This window comes from Myodes glareolus, chromosome 4, assembly GCF_982192425.1.
Source record: "Myodes glareolus chromosome 4, mMyoGla1.1, whole genome shotgun sequence".
Taxonomy (NCBI): Eukaryota; Metazoa; Chordata; class Mammalia; order Rodentia; family Cricetidae; genus Myodes; species Myodes glareolus.
This window is the reverse complement of record NC_142029.1, coordinates 77881931-77907384: the sequence shown is the minus strand read 5'-3', so window position 1 is coordinate 77907384 and position 25454 is coordinate 77881931. Positions and strand designations below refer to the sequence as shown.

Here is a 25454-nt window from a genome sequence, read left to right as displayed (position 1 = left end):
ATACACATCAGCTAAATAAATACAATAAAAAAGTTTTAAAATTACATTAAAAGCATTTTAAGCTAGGAGCAGTAGCTTATACTGTAAACCCAATATATGAGAAGTGTGGAGGGGGGGGGAATGGCTGCAAGTTCAGGGCAAGCCTGGGCTGCAGATAAGACCCAGTGTCAAAAAAAAAAGTTAAGAGTCAATAAAAACACAGAAACATTCTAAGCCATAGCCTTTGCCCAGCAGTTATCAATCTTCCTGATACTGTGACCCTTTAATACAGTTCCTCATGTTGTGGAGATCCCCAACCATAAAATCATTTTCATTGCTACTTCATAACTGATTTTGGTAGTTATGAACCATAATGTGAATATCTATGCTTTCCGATGGTCTGGGAAAGGGTCATCCAATCCCCAAAAGGGTTGACTCACAGGCTGAGAACCACTGAGCAAGCTGGAGTTTGGTTCCCAGCACATAGCAGGTGGCTGCTAACTCCAGCTCCAGGGAATCCAACAACATTTTCTGGCTTCTGTGGGCTCTTGCACACATGGGATATGCATACACATAACTAAAAACAAACTTTTGAAAAAAAGAATGAGGTGAACAGAGAATCCCTCATCCCCTCTCCCATTTTTAAAAGAAATCACAAATGCCATGGAGTTCACTCATTTCAAAATGGGAAACATAGATTTTTTAAAAAAAGGCCATTCTCCACACCAAAGGTAACACAAATACTTTTATTGCACATTTATAAAATCTGCATAGTTGTGTTGTTTTCTTCCCTCCCATGATTCTCCACTGATCCTTAAAATTTGGCTAAAACATGAGTTTCCAATTAAAAGTTCTTTAAAAATGGATTTCTCTCTACATATACATACAGATAAATGTTCTTTTCTTTATACAAATTCACATCCCTTATTTTCTAAAACAGGAGATAAGAGAATCAAAATGTTCTTTTAGGGCAGGGTATCTAGCCTTAAACACCTGCTTTAGACAATTTTCAAAATTTTGCTTAAATGATTACTAACTATCAAAATGTTCCTTGTGCAGCTTCCCAATACCACTGGGCCAACAGTCCATGATGCTCTCTTCCCTTTCACTCAGTACTGAATGTGAGGTTTTCTGATTTATCTAAAATATAAACAGATCAAAAGGCGAGGCAGCTCTTCCTGGCTTTGCAGCACAGCCTCAGATTCCACCCACATGCGGAAGGAAGGGCTCATCAGTGCCCCCTCAGTCACTGCAAGAGCCATGCGAGACTTCTATCACCAATCTCTGATAGTTAGGGATTTTAAATGTCAACTGAACTTGACAAAATAAGTAATAACTGCTCCTCCAGTTCAGTTCTGATGAGTCACCCTTCTGCTTCCAGAAATACTGGTGACTCAGGGGCAATTTAAAAAGTGACATGAGGCTTATAGAAACCCAAGTATTATGGGAGATTAAAAAGGCAATTCAGGTCTTCTGGGATAATTCAAAACTATAATGCACTGGCCTTCTTCAGTGAAATAGCTCTCATGATTCTGCACCTAAATGTGCACTTTATCCTTAATCCCTTTAAACACACACCATGACATGGGTGAGGGTCTGAATCTTGCTCAGCCACCCAGTCCCCGTCTCCAGCAGAGTCTGCAACAACAAATTGCTGTGTAATAGCAGGTGATCAGAGACCAGGCTGAGTCTGGGCCGAGGGACTTATTTCACTGTCACTGTTGAAACTCCTTGAATGGACTCCATGACAGCTGCAAACCGGCTGCAAAGGTCATAGGGGGAATTCGGTCTAATAGTTGGAGGCTCTTTCAAGATGATGATTTCTGCAGAAGGATCTAGAAGCCTGGGTAGAAACTCCCCTAAGCACAGCTGCAGATTTTCTGTAGAGAGAAAATGGATGGTTACATACAAAGCAGCCAACACTCTAGCTGCAACAGCATGCATCCTGCTGCAGTTAACAGAGAAGATGCCTTTGAGACTCTGCCTCTCACTACAGTTGAAAGCCCACATAGGGCTGCATAACTGAGCTTATGTCCGTGCCTGTTTATATTGGGTGGGGGAGGTTGTCATGAATACTTTGGCAGCACTAAAAGGTACCTAAACATACCAATGATCAATCAGCTCAAAAGCAAACATGTAATCGTGACTTCACTGAGGACTTCGTTCTAAACACACAATGTGCATTCAATTCAGTCAATGCCAACACATACTGCCAAACTTTCCCTTTATAGAAACATTAAAATTTAATCACAGAAAATACTTTTTAAACATTTTCCTACCATTATTTGATGTATGTAGTATCAAATTAGGGTTACCTTTGGATTGGATTGGATGTAGTAAGGTGCTTGATTTTAAAAAATTGCTTTGAGTTGCTGACTTGTTTCATTTAAAAAAAAAACATCAACCTCTTTAGCGATCAGGGAAATGCAAATCAAAACCACTTTGAGATATCATCTTTCACCTGTCAGAATAGCTAAAGTCAAAAACACCAATGATAGCCTATGCTGGAGAGGATGTGGAGAGAGGGGAACTCTCATCCATTGTTGGTGGGAATGCAAACTTGTGCAGCCACTGTGGAAATCAGTATGGCGGTTTCTCAGGAAACTGGGAGTCAACCTCCCTCAGGACACAGCAATTCCACTCTTGGGATTATACCCTAGAGATTCCCTAACATACTACAAAAGCATTTGTTCAACTATGTTCATAGCTGCACTATTTGTAATAGTCAGAACCTGGAAACAGCCTAGGTGCCCCTCAATAGAAGAATGGTTAAAAAAGGTGTGGAACATATACACATTAGAGTTTTACTCAGCGGTAAAAAACAATGACATCTTGAATTTTGCATGCAAATGGATGGAAATAGAAAACGCTTTACTGAGTGAGGTAAGCCAGACCCAAAAAGAGGAACACGGTATGTATTCACTCATAAGTGGATTCTAACCATAATTAAAGGTCTTTGAGCCTATTATTCGTGATCCTAGAGAAGCTAAATAAGAAGATGAACCTGATGAAGATTATTTAGCTATCCGCCAGGAGGCAGGAAATAGTCAAGAGTCCCAGGTAACCTCGGGGTGCATGGGGGGGGGAGGGTTGTTGGAAGGGGAGAGGGTTAGAGAGAAGGGAGTAGGGGAGGAATGGGGAAAGCTCGGTTGACCGGGATGGGGGGGGAAGGAGGAAGGATGAATATGGGATCAGGGAAGAATATATTTCAACTAAGGGAGTCATTTTAGGGTTTACAGGAGACTTGATTATATATGGGATCCCAAGTCCAAGGAGAGATCCCCAGATTGTTCTCTGGACAGAGGAGAGGGTGCCTGAACCGGCCTTGGCCCATAACCATACTGATGAATATTTTGCTTATCACCATAGATCCTTCATCTGGCGATGGATGGCGATACAGACGGAGACCCACATTGGAGCACCAGACTGAGCCCCCGAAGGTCCAAATGAGGAGCAGAAGGACGAAGAAAATGAAAAAGGAAACTGCGAGGGATGCTATCACCCACTGATACAAGGGGATGGATCTAATGAGAGTTTACCAAGGCCAGTTGGACTGCGACTGAACGAGGACGTGATCCAACCAGATTGTCTGAATGTGGCCAGATTCTCTGAATGTGGCTGGCCCGGAGTCTTTCTGAAAAGCCATTGACAATGACACTGGGACTTGTTTCCTCTGCATAGACTGGATTTTGGGGATCCAGTCTGTTTGGATACTCACCTTCCTGGACCTGGAGGGAGGGGGGAGGAACTTGAACTTCCCACAGGGCAGGAAACCCTGACTGCCCTTAGGGACGAAGAGGGAGGAGGAGAGGGAGTGGGGGGAGTGGGAGGGTGTTGGGAAGAGGGGCGTAAATGGAAACTTTTATAATTTAATAAAATTACTTTCAAAAAAAAAAACATATGTGACCTTTGGCTTGGAATTAGATCGGAATTTCCATCATTTTTGAAACAGCCCTCAAGTACCTCTACCATTTTATACTACATATTTGTATGCTCAGTAGTGATATCCATAGAATTAAAATACCAATCAACTTTGAAAACCACTGTTTTTCAGATGTTCTAAATCCTGCATTATCAAATATTCAATCCAGATTTAACCCTTTATATAAAAATAAAGCAATGCATCTCATGAGCATGCAAATTTGTTATTGTCTTTAACAAATGCTAAAGTTGATCTGTGTACCTATTCTGACATGGCTATACACCTGGGGTGTGTACAAACTTCCGGTGAGACCAGTGAGACGGCTCAGAGAGTAAAGGGCCTGCTGCACAAGCCGAGACCCCAGGTAAAGATGAGAAGAGAAGACAAACGCCACAAAGTTGTCCTCTGAATTATACACACACGCTATGGCACTTGCATCTCCCTACACACAATAATAATTATTATTAATAATAATAAATAACAAAAATTTTTAAGTGGCTTGGTTTGGTAGGGCATGCCTTTAATCCCAGGTTTCAGGAAGCAGAGGTAGGCAGATCTCTTTGGAATTTGAGGCCAGTCTGGTTTGCAGAGTGAGTTTTAGGCCAGCCAGAACAACAAAGTGAGACGCTGACTCAAAACAAAATAAAACAAACAAACAAACAAAAAAACAGCTCCATGGGTGAAAAGGGGGTACAAGCAGGAAAAAATTTAAAAGTCCTACTTTAGGTCAGATCAGTAAGAAGCAAAGTACTCCTGGTCAAGTAGCAAAAGCTATTTTGCCATCATGGTTATTCTTACTAACAATCATCCCCTTAAAACTTAAGAAATTGGATGTGATGTTCTGAACCACAGATACAATGATGTTAGTGTCTTTCAAAGGCTTAAATACACAGTGCACAGAGAACTAAGTAAAACTATAGAGCACACATGGTCTAAAGAAAAGCAGATAAAAGGAAGCACTAGCAATTGTTTATTACAAGATTTAGCAATAAATTCTGCATACCAGAACAAGTCATTAGATTATCTTTACATGAGTAGACAATGAACAAGCAGGATTCCTATCAGAATATACTCCTTTCAAGCTAACTGAACCCACCTACAAAATACTAGCCTCAGTATCTCTTAAGATATTCCATTTACTAATTCACTGAAGTAATTAGTTAATATTCTTATACACAGTAACTTCAAACCTTAGGAAATTTAGGGAGCCATCAGCTAATCATACTCTGCATAAACATATTTTGATGTTTAAACCATTAAAACCCAGGATTTAGTAGTTGGAGAAATAACAGAAGGTTAACGCTCCTACAGAGTACTGACTGTTGCTCAGCCTGGGTTTAGTTCCAAGTACTGGAAAAAATTAAAAAGTGACAAACTAAGTCACAGCTCTATAGAAATTGCTGACCCCGCAGTGGCTTCAGCAACTGACTGAGACAAGGCGGTGGAAAGGAGTAAAGGCCAAGCTCCCAGACCCTCTTTCCTCATATCCATGCTTCTTACTGAAGATATTAGGGCGTTCCCATCCCCTAAAAGGCTTCAACAGCCAGCAACACTAAAGAGTGAGACCACTGTGAGTTCTCAGATACTCTATAAGCAGTGCCAATGACATACCTGCAATATCCTTCCCCAGGTAAGAGCACCAATGGTTCCTCATGACTTCAATGGCATCCAAGTCATCCTTGGAGATGTCGTTATTAATGATCAGGTGGATACAGGGAATGATCAACTCATTCATCACATTAATGCCCTCTGTTACAGAGTGGTCCTCATTTGTTTCAAACAGAGAAGCAGCCTTGGCATTGAGCTCCTATAGATAAAAGGCAGAGAAGGGGAGAACGTTTGGGAAAAAAGTATCAACTTAGTAGGAATCTAAGCCAATGGTCACACCAAAATCACCTAACTGGGAGCGGGGAGAAGCACTAGTTCCTTCCCCAGATGTACTGACATAATTATGATTAGGATGTAGGTGACCTGGGCCCTGGGATTTTATAGCAACTACCATGATGATTTGAATGCACCCCAACTTGTGACTCGCTGGCCTAAACTTAAAAGTCAAGGTCATATTTGAGATCTGTTTCTACCCAAAGACCTATTTAGTGATTCTCAAATTTCACTAACTACTAGACACCCACGCAGAAGACACTGAAACCCAGGCTGCTCTCCAGACTGGTCAGCTGTCACCAATGTCTGAAGGTCCCCCTGTGGGACTCTGATACACACTAGAGGATGAGAGCAGGGATGGAAAGCCTAAACCATCCCTAATACAGCAGCAGCGAGAACTCAAGGTGACGATCTGTATCTGGTGACTTAGAAGCCAACAGCACAAAGCCTTTTAGTGTTCCTCTTCTTAGCAAAGTAGCTAGTCCTGCCACACCTGACAGCAATCCAAGAATTATCAGAAAATGAGGATGTTGAGGGGAGGGTAAACCCGCAGGACATCTGAGGAATGAACACATACAGACAATCTGTACACCAGTCACCTGTTGACACTTCATGAAGAACTAGCAGGGCCTACACTCCTGGGCAGGCTGACAGAATTACACCTGCCTTTCCCTATGGCTGCCCAATGCAAAGAAGGAAAGGTGACAAGGTTAGCAAGACCAACTCTTACATTCTGTAACCCTTTATAGACTAGACTTCAAGTCCTGAAAACTGTCACCTTATACGTGACCCTGGAAAATATCACATTCTTTCCATGTATTCATTGTGGCTCAGAGGAAACAGCTGACCAGAAGGCAGCTCTGTGCTTAACAAACTCATACATAGCGGGGCAATATGCTAAAAGCTTTAATGCAGACACATTAAAGGGCAGAGATAGGCATGGCTTGCTTAACTTGTCAAGGGTTGGAAAGAACGACACAGCGAGAGAGGGAGAAGAGATTAAGGTTTTGTAGGCAGTACAAACCAGAAGGCATTTTCTGCGGTATAACGCGATCACAGACTCCTTCACACCCCTGCGGGGCCCCTTCATCAGCAGGGCGGCATTGCTCTGGTAGGCATATACTAGATAGGACAGTGCTTCCTGGTACCTACAAGGTGGGAGAACATCCACAGCTGATCTCTCTTTCGTCAAAACCTAGGGCTTAGCTCTCACTTCTCTGCAATGAGAATATATTCAGCTACAATATGGTGTGTACTGGGAAAAGCTTAGGGGCCAAAGACCACAGCCAATCTCAGCAATTAATTCTGCAGAATGGCCAAGAAAGGGAAGGCAAATCAGGAAAATCTTCAGGCCTTAGGTTTTCTCCACTTCTAAGACAAAGAAAGGGATGAGCTATTCACTATGGTCCAGGCCAATCAAAACTTCATTTTCTCATCACTAAGAGAACCCAGTATAACATTATCTCCTCAAAAATAAGTCCATTATGTGAAGGACACCCCCTTCAAAAAAAAAAAAGTGTGACAGATGTGTAGAACAAGGCTAAGCACATGGGTGGTGTAGAGGCCACAGAGTACATGACAAAGCAGGGGACTTATGGCTGTGATGTTTGAGTGTCCCTGTGTGGGTGTCAGAGTTCTCAGTAGCAATGTCAGTGAAAGAAAAGGCCCACATACTTTCCTTTTTGAAAGAGTTCCAGGCCTGTTAGGAGGTACACAGACACCTTTCGGAACAAACTGTAATCTTCATGCCACCTCTGGAAAGGAAGGACCACCATTAATGACTTGTCTCAGGAAACCAGTACTTCATTTCCACTACCATACTCTCAGTACAAGCATTTACTGAGCAACTCTGGCCAACTACAAAAACATATAAACTTTTGGGTAAAAAAAAAAAAAAGAAAAAAAAAGATTTAAAGCTGAGCATGGAGGTGTATGCCTGTACCCAACACAGGAAAGGTGGAGGCAGAAGGATCAAGAAGGCCAGAGTCTCAGCTCCATGACAAATCCGAGCCTCACCTAGGCTGTGGCATATAAAGTTTGTATCACTGACCCTAACTCGCAGTGCTCTACTCCTTCTGCTAAGGGTCAGAAAATCACTTTACTTCACCTAACAAGTTTGTAAACCCTCCTAATCCCAACACAACACTCAAAGTCATTCAGTTATGGCTTACACAAATGACATTTGAGGCATGAACAGTCAGACACGGGGAAGAAGAGAGCACAAGACTACTCAAGCCATACAAACCACTGCCAGCTCAGCAAGTGTAGATAACACACAAGTGTAGACAGCACAACTCATTACTTTTGCACACAGAAGAGGTCTTTTGTTTTTTAATCCGTAGTTCCACATATTTTACTGCATACTAGAAGATGACAGCCTTACTCACCCACATACACCCACCCACCCACCCACCCACCCACACACACACACACACACACACACACACAGCCTAGGACAAGGCTCCAAAAGGCCCTTGGGAGATAAGCATAGACACAGTATAACATAAGACCAACAAGAGAGAGATCTGTGATTCTGAGGCTAAGACAAGATCTTTATTCATATTCTATGTCTCAATCTGTAGCCCTGGCTGTACCAGAACTCTCTATGTAGACCAGGCTGGCCTCAAACTCAGAGGCCTCTGCCTCCTGAGTGCTGGGATTAAAGGTGGGCCAAACCACACTCAGCTTCTTTTCCCACCGTTCAAATTTTAATTGTTATTAGGAAACTAGTCAGTCTGGCAACATAAAATTGTTCATTTTGTCTCCAGTACCACTTGCCTCCAAAACTAATGTTTTGGGAAAAATTAAAAATACAAAACAACCAAACTTACCTTATACTCTTCCATGTTCATATCATCTGGACCAATTTCCATTAGTTTGGCCTGAGCCACCTTCATGATACTGATAGATCTGTGTGGGACAGAGTTCAGAAAGCAATGGCAGGGTGCAGGGCAGCACCTCCACAATGGAGGACCTTGCCTAGAGAGACCCCACACAGGAACAGGTCTGGCATTCTCACCTCTCATCATAGCTAAGGTTTCTATCTGCAAACTGTTCCAGAAGGGTTCGTTCTACTACCCTTTTGGGTGCTTCATTTTGGAAAAAGTAGACAAGGACATGCTGAAGGCGAGGGTCACTGTGAGAGGTGGGGGTCTCTTTGGCAAGCTGATAGAGCCTGGAGTATTCTTCATGAAATGCCTGTTAGGAACAGAATTGGGGAGCAGAGAAGGGAACACTGTGGACTTGAGCACACGCATGGAAACTGACACCAAAATGCCAGAGGACCTCTCCCTAATCCACGCTAGGTTAAGGCCTACTTGTTGAGAAACTGCAATGTGAAGAGTAGGCATACCATCACTCCCTCCAACCCTAGCACTAGAGAAATACTTCACTCAAAAAATAAACACATTTTCCTCATCAAGTTTTGGTTGTTTTTGTGGAGAGGGTCTGGACTTCACTATATAGATCAGGCTGGCCTTAAACTTGTGGCCATCCTAAGTGCTAGAATTATAGGTATGTGCCACCATTCCTAGCTCTCGTGGAGTTCTTAAAAACACAAGAATTTAGTTTAAATTGTTTAAAAATCCACCCAAATGTAATTTTATTCAAACATCTTAAGCTTAAAATACTTTAAATATTTTCTTTTTAATGAAGATTCCCAAGATACAAAGGCACAATCAATCAGTTTGTGACACCAATGAACATTTAACCACCTCATCACCTCTGAAGGCTGAACGCAATGCACAGCGGCACAACTAACTTTTAGGCACACATTTATTGGGGGGAGGTGGAAGGTTGAAACAGTCTCACCATGTAGCCCTGGCTGGCTGGTAACTCACTATGTAGTCCAGGTGAGTCTTGAACTCAGAGATCCACCTGCCTCTGCCTCCAAATACTGGGATTGAAGGAACATGACACTATGCACTGTCCCACCATAATTTTTTGGTACAAGGTCTCTTACTGGCCTCAGACTGACCAAGTAGGCTACTATGTTGGCTGGCCAGCAAGCCTCGGGGATCCTCCTATCTCTGCCTCTGCAGCACTGGGATTACAAATATGCACTGTACCATGCCTAGTTACATGCGTGTATGTATGGGGCAAGGAGCATATGTGTCTAGTACCCATAGAAGTCAGGAGAATGTCAGACCCTCTGAAGCAGGGCGATGAGCTGGGCTGTTCAGTGTGGGATACTGGAACCAAATGGGTTTTCTGCAAGAACAGAATGTGCTGGGATATCTCTCCAGCCCTGCACAATATTTTGTTATTGTAGGTTCTGGAAATCTAAGTTAGATCTTCCGACTGAACTACCTCCCCAGCACAGGTCATCTTAACACCATTTCCCACCGTCTCACGGAACTATCCCTGGGTCATGAGGATTAAAACGTTAAAACAAGAGTACCTTAATAAGCCCTGCTTCAGACCCGTCTCGGTCAAAGGTCTGGCGTGCTTTAGCTATGGCCAGGATGACCCCTTGCATGGCAGGGCTCAGCATCACCTACCACAGAGGACACAAACAGAGAGAAAAAGGAGAGCAGACAGGTTCAAAAGGAGACTGGATGAAGACAGGTGATCAGGGGAAACAGAGCACTGTCTCCTTGGCCAGCTCAGGCTGTGGGTCAAACTGCATAGCCTATTCTAGACACATGCAGAACCTTGGCTATCCTTGTAATGATGCCTATGACAAGCTGTCCCTCTGCATGCACATTCTAATTCTGTAAGACAAAGAAAGATGTTCAAAACCATTTCCGCTGGGCACTGCTGAAGAATAAGCTCAACTATCTAGTCAGCACTTCAACTTAGCTCCTTAAATGAAGGCATAAAGGCACAGACCTACCTAAAAATAACTGCAAATTTCCAATAAATAAAAAAATATGTACCCCCAGCAAAAGACAGAAACCTGAGACGGGATTAATGACTATTTGTGTGTAGTATAACAGAAAAGGAGACAGGCAGACCATGAGAAGCAGCTGCATCCTGAACTTTAGAATTTTAATCCACATTTATTTTACTTACTGAGCAACTGGAAAAATTCTACTTGGAAGACAAAATAATGAACTACCATCAAAAGCAAACTGTCTCTAGAAGGTAAACATACTTTTGTCCATAATACCAAATGGAGCTAATCCTGCCTTCTCCAGGTCAAGCTTTGATGAACACACACATGCACACACACATGCCAATAGTACACAGCAGGAAAGGCTCTCCAGTGCTTTTCTAAAAATGGCACCTAAGGTCAAAAGCAGACAGGCCTCCATGGCTGTTACTTGTTTCAGTGAGAAAACATTAGCTCACGACAGACACCTTCTGAAAGACAACACACAGCTAGCCTGCACTCTTCTCTGTACCTCCTCATCATATCCATCTGCATCAGATCTAACCAGAATCCTTCCCACACTGGGAATCTCGACTTCAGAGACCTCAGAGTTAGGCGGGGCAGCAGCCTCTGTGTCACTGGCCTCTGGGGTCTGCTCTGACTGCTCTGCAAGATTTGTTTCCTGGGGTTTGGGCTTCTCAGGTTCAGCTTCCTTACGCTGTGGCAGCAGAATGGAGAGAAAGAGTAAGAACAACAATAATGGGAGAAAACAGGAAGAAATAAAGAGGGGTGGTTAAATTCAACAGACACATGAACAATAAAAACGACAGACAGCTGGCAGTTGGTGTTAGAAGTCAGACCCTCCTACAGGAGGGCCACTCATTGTCTCACCCTACAGTCTTACCTCACTCAAGGCTGCTTCTACGCCGCTCTTCTCATAGGCATGGGCTGTGTTTGCAATAGCTTGGGCAGTCTGCTCCTTTGCAATCACAGCATGTTCAGAGGACAAGCATCGAACGCCATGAGAGGAGGCTGCTGAAGACTCTGACCAAACAAAAAGAAAGTCAAATAGGTGTCATAGCTGATGAAAAAGGTTCTCAACACTCTGAAAATAGGCATGCAGGACGAACACACAGTTAAATATACAGTCCTGGCACACCTTTTTCAAAGCCCATGTAAACATCCTTAGAAATTTTGACAAGCAACAGCTATTGCATATCAAGGACCCTTGAAGGTCTATTAAAATTACTGTGCTCGGTTTTTCCTATTTTTGCACACTACAAATTTTTCCTTCTATCAACCATTTCTTAGGAAGATATCCTATGGAGAAGAGTTTTCATGAAGTCCACCTTTTAATCTTGTCATAATTTCTCTTACAACTTAGGGGATACGCCTTTCTTGCATTATTTCTGCTCATCAGAAAGCACCTTCTAAAGGTACAATGATTCTATCATATTGTGTGATAGCAACTATAAATGAAACCCACTGTTGGGGCAGAAATGGTGCAGTGGGTAAAGGTGCTTGTTGCCAAGCCTGCTGACCTGCGTTTGACCCTGCGAACTATGGTAGGAGGAGAGAGCTGGCTTCCACACATCATCCTCCTGAACCACTGTGTATGTTCTCCCACCCATTCCATTAAGGAAAAACGAGAAATTGAAAAACAGAAACCCACAGTGAAGAGAGGCATCACCATGCCCCCGAGTACCTGGGGGTGGCTGCAGAGTGCAGCAAGACCTGACTAGACCCGGCATAGCGCCTTCATTGGATACCTTGAGATGTGGAGAAATCCTGTGATGAGGAGTTTGGGGAGGACTCCATTTGTGGGATCTTACAGGACTGCTCTTCTTCCCATTCTTCCACCTCTTGCTCAAACCTCCAGTTATCTTCCTGAATGTACTGCCTGAGTTCCACAGACAGGGCTTCCACTTCTCCCGCCATTTGATCAGACTCGTTAGGAGCTGCCTCTGAGGAAAGCAGTTAAAATGGAGAGCCATCAAGAAAAAGGTAAACCAAAAATAAATCAGACAGACCTTCCAAGAAGGAAGCGCAGCACATTTCATCTTTTCTCTTGTCCCTACATGGACCGTATACAGACATGTATACTTATACATATGCAATTCTATCAGAAACTCTGATGACGTATCAGGAACTGTGCCAGGAAGCACCAGCAGCTAACAGTACTGGCTGCTCCTGCACAGGACCCAGGTCTGGTTCCCAGTACCTACGTGGTAGCTCATAGCCATCCATACCTCTAGTTCCAGGAGATCTGACATCCTCTTCTGGCCACTGCAGGCATCAGAAATGAACATTGTACACATACATACATGCAGTCAAATATTCATCAGCATAAAATAAAAATAAACTCTTAAAGTCACTATCTATTGGATGAGTGAATGAATGAATACATGACAGAAAAATGATTTAATCATAGTCACTGGATGAAGTCAGTGTTTCTTTAAAATGTAAACATCAATACATGTGACAGAATCTTAAGCTAGGGGATTGGAGAGACGGTTCAGTGGTTCACAGTGTATGCTGATCTTGAGGAAGAACCAAGTTCAGTTCTCAGCATCCATGTAGGATGGTTCATAACTACATGTAACTCCAGCTCCAGGGTATCCTACACCTTTTGGCTGCTGTAGGTACCTGCACGCACAAATGCACATAAGCACAAGCACATGCACAGAAATACTTTTTTAGCCTTAAAAAAAAAAAAGAAGAAGGGCTGGAGAGATGGCTCAGTGATTAAGAGCATTGCCTGCTCTTCCAAAGGTCCTGAGTTCAATTCCCAGCAACCACATGGTGGCTCACCACCATCTGTAAGGGGGTCTGGTGCCCTCTTCTGCCTGCAGGCATACACACAGAATATTGTATACATAATAAATAAATAAATAAATATTTTTTAAAAAAAAGAAAAGAAAATTTAAAGTAAAAGTTGTATCAATCTAAGACTGATGAGAATGTCCTAGCAGGGCATGGTGGCACCCAGCTACAATCTCAGTACAGCAACAGAGAGGGAAAGCAGGAGGCCTAGGAGCCAGGGAGGCAGAATAGGCTAGATGATATACTATCTCAGAAAGACAAAAGAATGTTCACCTATTTTAATACAGTTGAGTAAGAATTTCAATCAAGGTATTGATCTGAGTGCACTTTGGAGGCATAGGCAGGCAGATACTCTATAGTGAGACTCTGTCTCAGTAAGAAAAATAGAAATGGGAAAAAAACAAGAGCCAAGTACTTATACTTCTTCAAATTCCACACAGTTATGTGCTATCAAAAATCAAGATGAAATATTGGGTAAATGGTGCACAATCAAGAACATTAAGAACTTTAATTTTAAAAAAAGGCAAAAATATCAAGGGCACATTAAATTCTAATTACGTAGTCAAAACCAACAAAGAGTCTACAACAGAAGAGCAGATCCTTTTCATGAACAAGTCAAAGTCTACTTGTCCTTCTGAGTCAAGGTATTATATAGCCCAGGCTGCCCTTTAACACCTGATCCTGTCCCACCTCTGAGTGCTAGAAATCCAAGCACGCACAACCACACTGAGTTTACAGAATGTTGAGAATCAAACCCAGGGCTCCATGCATACCAGGCAAGCATTCTACAAACAAATCTAAATTCCCAGCCTGCCATGTACTCCATAAAACAGAAATGTAGGCAGTATAACAAGGAACTCACAGGCAACCAAGAGCTACTACAGCTCTCTGTAATTCCCCAGCCACTACTTACGGCTTTACTCTATAAATATAGGGTGGTTGCTTTCTAACTTTCTGAGACATGTTCTGCTTTAGCCCTTCCTTACATCTTGGATGTTAAGATTACAGGTCCAAGTCAGCACACCCACTTAAGGAAGTTCTAGTTATGAGAAAGTTTGCTGAATTCTCAATTAGTAAAAAGTGGACAAGAATGAACAGAAAAATACCTCCGTGAGAGGAAAAATGGGGAAGGGAAGTAGACCCTAAAATCTATGAACACACAGAACATGTCTTGATGACAGAGACATCACAGTGTAGACCTGCTGGGGAGTGGGGCTGATTGTCAAAGACAGAAGTAGAGAAAAGTAAACCTATTTTCTCTTTTTATTCTCTTACAGTTTTTATGCTTTAAAAACATTTTACAGAATAATAAATTGTAGTTTAAATGCTTTCAAAATAAGGAAGAGACTGTTCTTCTCCAAGGGACTATATTTCCCCCCAACTCTGGATTCTGTTCAGACATTTTTACCTGCATTGAAGTGGGGTAGCTTGTCATTGATATACATCAAGCAATATGCACTGACATTTCTCAGACCCCCATAAGAATCTCTTTCAAGTTCCTCCCAGGAAGACTCAGTGACAGAGATATCATTATATTTGAGCCAGATTTGCCGAGGTTGGTTGTAGATGTAAGCCCAGTAGTGTCCAGCATTGGCTTGTCCTTCGTGAACAAGAACGGCATGTAAACGGTAAGGCACCTGCAAAACAGAAAGGAAGGTTCTCAGGCGAAGCAAAGATATATGATGACATTTACATTACTAGAACTCAAAACATTCCCAACTACCAGGGAGAAGGGAAATGACTATATACACACAGATAATAGAGAGAGTTCACATTAAGCATTTTACTATTTCAGGATACATCGATGAAAATACAACAATCCCAGGACTCTTAAAATGAGAGTGTTAAAACAGACCCTTCTGTTTCATTTCAGCCTGAAGTTCTGCTCAGTACCTTACTATGCCTTCATTTAGGTGCAGATTTTTTTTTTGAAACAGCACAAGAGACAAGAGAGAAAGCCAAGTTACGTGGTCTATTCCTATTTCACACCACAACCATGCTTACTGCCCTGCTTGGGAGCAGAGATGTGTTCCAGAGGTATTGTGCCATGGGTCAGTCACAGAGGTGTCTCTGCACTACCGTGTCCATGAAATGAGTGTGGACAGTAAGGATTTCTGCTCGGACTGGTTTCCTTCCAGAGTCTCCCATCCCTAGAGAAATGAAGCATCAGGACATTGCTACACGGGTTTCTCAGAGGACTATGGAGATGGAGAACTGGTCTCTAATTGGTTTCCCCATGGCACTGTTTCAGTTATCATTTGCAAAGAATTTTTTTTATTAATATTTAATAGCAAACCCGCTTTTAAGATGTCTTTTTTAAAAACAAAAATTATGTGTGTGCGCATGCATGTGGGTATGTAGATGTGAATTCAGGTGCCCATAGAGATCAGAGGTGTTGGATCTCCCTAGAATTGGCAGGTATAGGTGGTTTGGGAACTGAACCTGGGTCCTCTGCAAGAACAGCATGCACTCCTAATCACCGAGCCATTTCTCCAGCCACTCAGCAAATCTTTCCATTATATGGAAAAACACCACATGGCAGAATCCAAAAGAGGATGTTTTAGGTGTCAATGCACATAGAAGACGCTCTGAATCTTTCCACTTGATGTAAGAGAACAATATATTTCTGTCTTAGGGAGCTCCTTCCTTGTGTTGTTACATTGTCTACCATTAGTATCAGCCTACTTTCCATGACTTTTAATTCTACCTGATGAAGAAGAGGATCACAGTACATCTGCTCGATAGCCTGGGTGGTACTCGCGATGCAATCCTTTAAATCTGTTAAGAAAGAAAAACTCTGTGACTGCATCTGTATGCTGGGCCTGCTAATCACGACGGCCACACGCAGCCAAACTGCGCTGCTTGTCCGCACCCCATCCTAACAACGGCACTGCTTGTCCACACCCCAACCTAACGATCTCTACTTCCAGCTAGGAAGCACAAAGTAGCATGTGGTGCTGAAGGGCAAGTGCTCCAGGTTATAAAGGCCTTTAGTTCAATGGAATTACACTGAGGTTTGGCACTTAAATTTCCTAAAGAAATTGTCTCAATTTAGGAAAAAGTTGCAAGAACTGAAGCAAGAGTTGAGAAAAAGTACAACAGCAATCAGAGGAGAAACCTGGGCTCAGTGGCAGTGAACATGCTTATCCTCCTGTCTGAGAGCCTTGGAGGGAGAGAAATCAAGAGTGGAGCATGGGCAACTATTGTTTAAGAAGCAATCATTTTGTCAAGATGCTCATAGCTGTGGGCACTATCCCCACAATGGGGAAGCAGAGGTAGGATCATGAGTTTGAGACTAGCCTAAGCAATAAAGAGAGACCTTATCTTTAAAAAAAGCAAGAAAGATATTAAACCATACTTTCATTGAACAGCGCCTGCTTATGAGGAAAACACTGTTACTATCTCTTTTACTACCAATTAAAAACTTCACACTTAAACAACATCGATTATTAATTCCAATATTTCAGAGTTAGAAGGAGCATATGAAGTCAAGATCAGTTCTGAGACCTCAAAGGGGCAGCACAAGAGCAGGAGGAGAGAAGGGGAAGAACATACACTGCTTGATTTCACCAAAGGTTCCCATAATTGTAAAACTTCTAGAACTGCCAGAAATTTGGGCAGGGGGGTAGTGAATTTGATAGGGATAATTTCACAGGACCAAGCTCACAAAGCAGAAATGCAAATGTCACAGTCGCCAGGCCTGACCACACTGCGCAAGTGGCAACGACAGCATGAATACCCAGGGTGACTAGCTTCCAAACAGTCAAACAAACAGGAAAGGCAGGGAGTAGCTGACACGTTTTCAGAGCACCAACCTTGTATATCCTGTTCAATTTCACTCCGCCACCTCTGAAGGCAGGTTTTAACAAAGTTCATCTCCTCATCAGTGACTGTCCGAGGAGCTGGGGACGCAGGCATTCCCAGGGAAGAGTTGGGGGAGGTAAACGGTCCATTCATTACATCAGACCTGGGCAGAGTATTTTCAGGAGAGGAAAAGGTGCCTTCAGCATCCTGAGAACAGTTTTCTGGACTTGAACTAGAGGAAAACAAAAGATGATACTCATTTTGTAATACCTAAAAATGCAAGTTGGGCTGGGCATGGTGGCAGAAACCTGTAACCTCATCCCCTGGGAGGCTAATATAGGACTGCTGTGACATTGAGGTCACCCTGGTATAGTTGAGAGCCCTTCTCAAAAAGGAAGAAAATTCAACTTTACCTAAGCTAAAGCACTTCACAAAACCAACCACTATATGAAAAGGTACAGTTACAAAGAAAGCAGTGACAAAGATGTGATTTCTAGCAATGGTGAGGCTGAGGCAGGAGGGTCTCAATTGCAAGGCCAACGTGAGCTATGTGGTGAGGTCTTATTTAAAATCTACATATAGAAAAGGCAACTTTTTCTTATATGAACCAACTCATTTAACACAGCTTGTTATGAGGCTGACATTAGTGCTATCCCCATTGGACCAATGGCAAAACAGTAGCATTTAACAGAACTAAGTTGGAACATGCCTATAACCCCAGCACCCAAGAAATGAAATGGGGGCAGGAAAACCTCAAACTCAGTGGTTCTCAACCTTCCTGATGCTGAGACCCTTTAATACAATTCCTCTTGTTGTTTGACCCACAACAATAAAACTATTTTCACTGCTACTTCATAAGTGTAATTTTGCTATTGTTATGAATCATAATGTAAATATCTGTGTTTTCCAATGGCCTTTGGCAACTCCTGAGAAACGGTCATTTGATCCCAAGAAGGGTCGCAACCCACAGGCTGAGAACCACTGCTCAAGTTTAAAACCTGTAAGTGCTATGCAGTAAGATCCTGTTCTCAAAACAAAGAAACAACAAAACTCATAAAAGCACTATGCTCAGCTGGCATAATGCTTGCCTAACACGCATAAGACACTGGATTTGACTCCCTACACCGTATAAGCCAGGCCCAATAGCAAGAAAAGAGAAATAAATGCAGATTTATCTACTAACATCACCAAAGTAAAGCTGCCTGATGTGGGTGCTGTTAACTAGGGTCCTCTGCAAAAACAGTATGCATTCTTAAGGGCTGAGCATTCTCTCTAGCCTTAACAACTCAGGTTTGTTTTTTTTTTCTTTTTTTCTTGTTGTTTTTGAGACAGGGATTCTCTGTGTGACTCTGGCTGTCCTGGAACTCGATGTAGACCAGGCTGGCCACAAACTCATAGATCTGCTGCCTACCTTTGCTTCCCAAGTGCTGGGATTAAAGCTGTCACCTCCTGGCTAGCAACTGGGTTTTTAACTTAAGTTTTTCTCTGTGGGGGACAAATGTGCCCTAGTATTTTTATTACCAAGGCACACACATGCTGAACCTGCTGGCACTTTCAGGCTATAGAGACTGCTGGCTGAATGAGCATAGTCAGAAGATCCTGGTTTGGCCTCCCTGTCTTCATGAGTCCATCTCCTCTAGGCTTGTCCTGAGAATTCTAGTCAGTCCCTCCCTTGGGTAACTCTGCTCATGGGTAGGTTTTTTCCTTGTTGTTTACTTAAGACATGCTTCCTTTACCACAGATGAAGCACAGAACCTAGAAAACCACAGCCTAACAGAGCTCTGAGAAAGGCGTTCCGGGACAGTTAGCTCGGAGCAAAGCAGTCCTGAAGAGTCTGATCCAGGAAATGAACAGTGACAAGTACTCAGGACACAGTCAGTGGGGGTGGGGATAAAACTCTTCCCTGAGGACAAAGCTCACCTCTTGAGCTATCTGGGATGAGAGCTCAGCAGTTGAGAAAGATGGGAAATGGTTCAAATAAGAATGGAAAAACAATACAAAGCATTTAAGAAGTCTGCTTCCATTACCTTTCCTTGGATGTGAGGTCAGAAACCGGGCAGTGCACTGAAGGAGGTGGTAATGTCATGTGCTCAGCACTTCCAGACAGACAGTTTTCAGAGGCAGGTTTTGTACTGGCAAATTCAATAACGTATTTCAACATGTCGGGGAGTGGGAACCGAGCTGGGCCGGAGCCGTACTTCACATACCTAAGAGGCAAAGACACTGGAACACTCCTGCCCAAGTCTGCTGGGCACGGTTAAGAACTGCTACCAAAAACCTTATCATGCAGAGTCAATGGGAAGCCTCAGGGGTGCGAATATCCACTTACAAAGCTAGCACTCAGGAGGCTGAGGCAGAAGGATTGCCAGAGTTTAAGAACCACCTAGGTTACAGAGTAAGTTTGGGGAAGCCTAGTGAGAGTGTTATCTCACTATTACATCAAGAAAATCTACATATAGTAGCTAATTGGTTGCTTGATCTATAAGGTTAAAAAAAAGCTCTAACAATAAAACTGTGACAAGTCTGACACCTGCTGCCAAACGGGACCGTTCCAGACAGCGCCTGCTCTGCTGTCAGTCAGGCTCTGCTCATGAGCTGAGTTCTTCTTAAGGGAACATACGAGCTCCATACTACAACTGGAAAACCATCTGGTGATGCAAAGAAAATACTCAAGGGCATTTTCTTTGCCCTTTTAGGCCAACAGCTTCATAACTGAGTGAGAGAAATCTAGAAATCGAAATGAGACATTTCACATACCCTATTATTCATGAATGTGATCGACGGCATAGGCCAGGCATAAATTATTTGCGATTTCTTCAGGAAGAGTAAATAATAGTCTCAAATATATGACTGAAATAGCAAAGTAGTATTTAAAGTTTTTTTTTAAGATTTTATTTATTATGCGTACAGCATTCCTTCCATGTGTGCCCGCATGCCAGAAGGGGGCGCCAGGTCTCATTACCGATGGCTGTGAGCCACCATGTGGTTGCTGAGAATTGAACTCAGGACGTTTGGAAGAGCAGCCAGTGCTCTTAACCACTGAATCATCTCTCCAGCCCTTTAAAATTATTTTTAAAGATGTATTTCTATTTTATGTATGTGAGTATTCTGCTTGCATGTATGCCTGTACACATGAATGCCCTAGGTGGCCATGAAAAGGTGTAGGACCCCCAGAACTGGAGTTATGAACTGCTATGTGGATCTTGGGGAACTGAACTTGGATCCTTTGCAAGAGCAGCAAGTGTTCTTAACTGTTGAGCCATCTCTTCAGCTCCTTAAGGTTTTATTTTTAATTTCATTTTCGTGTGTATGTGTGTGTGTGTGTTTGTGCACACACGTGCGTGCAGGTGCTCAGAGTCAGAAGTGGGCACTGGATTCCCTGGATCTTGAGTATAGGTGGTTGTGAGTCACAATGACATGAGTGCCAGGAACTGAACTCTGCTCTTTTACAAGCACAGCACACACTGTTGACCCCTGAGCCATCATCTCTCCAGCCTCTAAACAAACTACTTTAATAATACCTCATATTCTGCCATTACTAGCACATTACTTTAAACTCACTATGGAGATTTAGTTCATTAAAGTAGAATTTAAAGGTAGGATAATCAACCTAACTGGTTCACACAGGAAACTTCATTATTCTAGATTTCCATCTTACAAAAGAAAACAGCCACTTCATCATTTTTCTTCCCTAAATACAGTAGAAAGAAATGCATTTAAACATGGAATTAAGAAAATCATCTATTTTTGTAGCAAAAAGGACACCACAAAATAAAAATCCTAGAGCTTGGGCTGCAGCTGTGGGTAGTCTGCTTGCCTTGCATCTGTGAAATCCTAGTTTGCTTCATAGCAGTATACAAAACAGCATGGTAATGCTCAACCCAGCACTCACACGGTGTAGGCAGGAGGACAGGAAATCAAGGTCCTCTTCAGCTGCACAGTTTGAGGACACCCTGGGGTACAGGAGACCCATCTCAACAACAACAACAGCATTATTGTTAAATGAGCAGGGTATGGTTGCATGCACCTGTAATTCCAGTACTTGAGAGGCAGAGGCAGGCAAATCATTATGATTTTATGACCAGCCTGGTCCACATAGCAAGTTCAAGCTTCTATAGTGATATGTTGTCTCAAAAACCCAAACTAACAACAACGAAAAAGAGAATAAAATAAAAACATGAGTGAAAACTAAAGGGCACTGCAACTCAGCATCAAACAAACGACAGAGGTGGACAGCAAAGGCTGCTGCTTTAGGCAAGGCAGAGGCTTGGCTACCAACCACTGTTGTCCCCTCCAGGTCACTAATGGAGGAACAGCACGAGCCTGTCAGGGTGGAAGAATCCTAACATTCAATCACTGGCGCGCACTTCAATGTGCTCTTCCATTACAAGCTTATCAAACTCTACACCATCTACAACAGAGAGCAGAACTGCTAACCCGGCACAGGAGCATAAGGCACCAGCTTCCAGCTAACTTTCCCAGGCTTGTTACATTTTAATAGAATACTTATATAAAATCCCAGAGAAGTGTATCACCTAAGAGATTTGTGTTTATTTGTGGGAATCACTTCCAAGTTCCAGATCTTAGAGACTACTACTTCATACAAGGTAGCACCTGTTTTGAAAAATAGGATCAGACCAAAAGACGGGATGGGAATCAGTCTAGGACAGAGCATCTGCCTACTGTGCACAAGGCGCTCAAGTCTCAACACAGAGAAAAAAACAGCAAAGTGGTTTCAAAAGTATTGTCTGTCTATTCTATATAAAAGAAATCTTACTTTCAATACCTACCAAAGTTATTTAGTGAAGAAATAGCGAATACTTGGTTTGTTCTCTGAGACAAGGTGACTTATAATCCAAAATCAAGAGTAATATTACACTGTGGACAATATTCCCGCAGTCTCGTTGAGTCTAAGTTCTCTAAAACAATCGGGCCAGTGGCATGGCTCAGCAGATAAAGGCACTTGTCATGCAAGCCTGGTGACCTGAGTTTGATGCCCAGAATCCACATAATAGTGGAAGGAGAGAATTGATTCTGCAAGCTGTTGTCTGACAGACAAAAGTAAGTTCATTCTTACTTTTTCTCTCACTCTCTCACCCCATATCCCACATACAGAGTAAAAAAATGTTAATCTTGGATCTGGGTGGAACATGAGTTCCTTGGAGAAATAAATGACCCAGTAGCGGGTTGGGTAAGATGGGATGGTAGTAGAAGGGAGGCTGTGACTAGATGAAGTGGGGGAGGGGAAGCCACCAACAGTGTATGGATTTCCGTTGTAAAGGTTAAACCAATGGATCTACCTAGACTATGAAGAAATCAAACTGAGATAAGTGGGATTGGGAAGCATGATGTGAAATCTGCAAAGAATCAATAAAGGAAAAAAAGGACAAAGAAATCAAGCTGACCTTGCCTAAGGAGATCTGGGTGGCTCAAAAGTTCAAAGTCATTCTCTCTGAGTTTAGACTCTGTCTCAAAAACAAAAGAACAAAAAACAAAACAAACAAAAAATAAAACAAATAAAAACCCCAACAACAACAAAAACAATGAGGACAAGTGATTGGACTACCAAGAAAACTGCCTCTCAAGTCTGTTCAGTCAGAGAGCAGGAGGAACAGACATTGCAAAGCTGGGGTTCCCCTCACTTACTTGCTAGTCACAGTAGGCCTGAGTCCCTGAAGTCCTCAGGACCACCTACCCACAGATCTTATTAGCTGGCCTTGAAGACTCCTTTACACTTAAAATGAAGGTCTTGGCTATTTATGAAACACCAGTTATTAGCTCTGAACTTTTAAATATAAACATAATCGCTGATCTTATTATTTTATTTGCTTTATGTTGCTAAGCATAAAAACGCCCACAGACTCACCTTTCCAATTTTTGTTGCAGAACCTCTATTTCCTCCTTCAACTTTCGAACACTCTCTCTCTTACTTCGAATAAGCTCTTTGCTCTTGTACATGTACCTAAGCAAACGACAAGCCATGGATATAAATATTAGCAAATACTAATGACAAAATCTCAGTGAAGAAGACTTCCTCAAAACACGCAGTTATAGAATAACCAATAATATATATTGTTTTTATTTTGGTTTTTGGCTTGAGACAGAATCTCATAGCTCAGACTGACCTCCAACTCCTTCTGTAGCTAAGGATGACCTTCAATTTCTGGTATTTCATGGTCTAGTGCTAAGTTACAGTGATATGCCACCAAACCTAGCTTAACACACTGTTAATCAAACCCAGTGCTACAGTACCAGTTCCAAGGTCAGCAATGAGGCAAGGATGTCCACTCTCACCACTGTTACTAAATGCTTTACTAAAGGTGAAGCCAGTGTAGTAAGGTAAGAGAAGAAGTACAGAAATAGTACAGGAAGCAGAGCTGTTCTCCAGCTGTGGATCACAGCAGAATCAGTGAGCTTTAGCACAGCCAGAAGATACGGTGTCACTTTAATAACCAACACAACCAACCTTATTTCCAGCTGCTCAGAGAGAACAGAGAGTAAAATTTCAAAAACTCATAATATCAAAGAGATGATTTACTTAATGATGAATTTAATCATACATATTGAAGGGCTGCACGCCATTAAGACACCACTGACTTACATGTGCAACACAATCCAACCAATGAGAATCCCTTAGCTGTCAGAAACTGGCAAGTCAGTAAAATTTCTATGGAAATGGAAGGAGCAAAAAAGCCAAAACAATTTTGAGGCTGAAACCACTAACAGTGCACAGATTCTTTTTCATACTAAACCAATAAAAAATGCCTAAAGTTCCAGGGTGTGTGGGATGAGATCTGAGATCAATCTGTTCCATGCTAATAATGGGTTTGTATTCATTCTCTTTCTTTCTCTCTCTCTACCCACAAGTGGGTCCTTATTAGAAAAGCTTAAAAAAAATCCATTTTCCACATGGTGGCTGGAGAGTGATGGCGACATTTTATGTCAAAGCTAAAGGATGTTATGTTCCCCAATTTGGTTGTAAAACAGAAACCTAAACATAATTAGAAACTTAGTTGAGTTGGGCTGTGGTAGCATAAGCATTTAATCTCTTTCTGTAAACTAGGCTGGTCTTGAGCCCAGACTTATGCCTAGCTATTCAGTCACATTACCCTAGGAGATTCTCAGAAATACAAACTTAAACGCGGATTCATAGAGTCTAAATGTGTACATTATCCAGATGTGTCCAGGAGATCTCCATACAGAAACACATAGCCCACAGTCATTTCTACTTTTGCAATTAACATTACAAAGTCAATTGAACCAAGACTCACCTATCCATGTAAATAATCTGAGGAAATTCCAGCTTATTATGAATTTTCTCTGGCTGCCCAAGAGATTGATTAAACTCAAATCTGGAGAGTTCAAAGGTCAACACTGGAGGTAGTTTGGTAAACCAACGCTATGTCCAAGGTAGAAACATGGGAAAAGGGAAAATTAATTTCAGGAAATAACAGCCATATTTAAAATATCCTTCACCAAACTTTTGATATGTAATTTAATTAATAATATATAGCATTTTATCTCACATACTAACCTTAAATACTTAAAATCATACTTGGAGAATATGGTTAAACATTCCTTGGCCTCCAAATTTACTACCTAGTCACCAGTATTGCATTCAACCATCACCCTTAGAAATAACCACTGTGGAATAGAAGAACTGACCAAGCACCAACACAAATCATTCCATAAACATCAGTATTCAAGACATTCAGATCTTACAGGAAACAGACAGCCTAACCAAAGAGCTGGAAACTACAGCACATAATTAAGAGATAACTACATCCAATAATCATTTAAATAAAACAAATACTGAAATATATCATATATTTACAACTAACTACAGTTTAAATCCTGCTTATGTATAAAAGGGAAATTTGAATAGTCTCAGAATGTTGTAATTTCCCCATATTTCTGAGGAAAACAGTCTGATCTCCAGTATACAGATCTCTGAGAAAAAAGTCAGTCAAGTGAGCCTACAATGGTACCCAGAGTTTCAGAGTAGCAAACAACTGGCTTCCTAACATGAAAAGAACTCACTTCAACACACTGACCACAGCCGAGGAAAACTGCTCTAGCAGAGGAAGCCGCTCAGTCCACCCACATGCCAGAGGTTCCTAGGGGGCTTTAAGCACCCTTCTACCAGGGTTCAGGAGTCCCTCCATGGACCCTGCTGGCACCAGGTGAATAGACTGAAAACCTCACAACTCAATCTTTCAACTTCTTTCTTTA

At 42.2% G+C, this 25454-nt stretch overlaps 1 protein-coding gene across 12 annotated transcripts in view; it reads right to left on the bottom strand.

Annotated features, from left to right (window-relative positions):
- Positions 1–711: 711 nt before the first annotated feature.
- Positions 712–25454, bottom strand: part of Usp28 (ubiquitin specific peptidase 28) — a 60367-nt gene continuing 35624 nt past the window's right edge. For 4 of the 12 annotated variants that reach the window (XM_087905621.1, XM_087905623.1, XM_087905624.1 and 1 more), the window contains 16 exons: positions 24494–24621; positions 23089–23184; positions 19250–19429; positions 17234–17454; positions 16126–16196; positions 14827–15055; positions 12365–12559; positions 11500–11639; positions 11128–11313; positions 10182–10277; positions 8802–8980; positions 8614–8692; positions 7457–7536; positions 6807–6930; positions 5513–5708; positions 712–1859 (listed from right to left, as the gene is read on the bottom strand). In XM_087905621.1, the coding sequence (XP_087761747.1) occupies positions 1684–1859; positions 5513–5708; positions 6807–6930; positions 7457–7536; positions 8614–8692; positions 8802–8980; positions 10182–10277; positions 11128–11313; positions 11500–11639; positions 12365–12559; positions 14827–15055; positions 16126–16196; positions 17234–17454; positions 19250–19429; positions 23089–23184; positions 24494–24621 (2376 nt within the window). In that variant the 3' untranslated portion in view covers positions 712–1683. The remainder of the gene's footprint in view (positions 1860–5512; positions 5709–6806; positions 6931–7456; positions 7537–8613; positions 8693–8801; positions 8981–10181; positions 10278–11127; positions 11314–11499; positions 11640–12364; positions 12560–14826; positions 15056–16125; positions 16197–17233; positions 17455–19249; positions 19430–23088; positions 23185–24493; positions 24622–25454) is intronic. The other 8 variants (XM_087905626.1, XM_087905627.1, XM_087905628.1 and 5 more) reach the window with 5 other exon arrangements.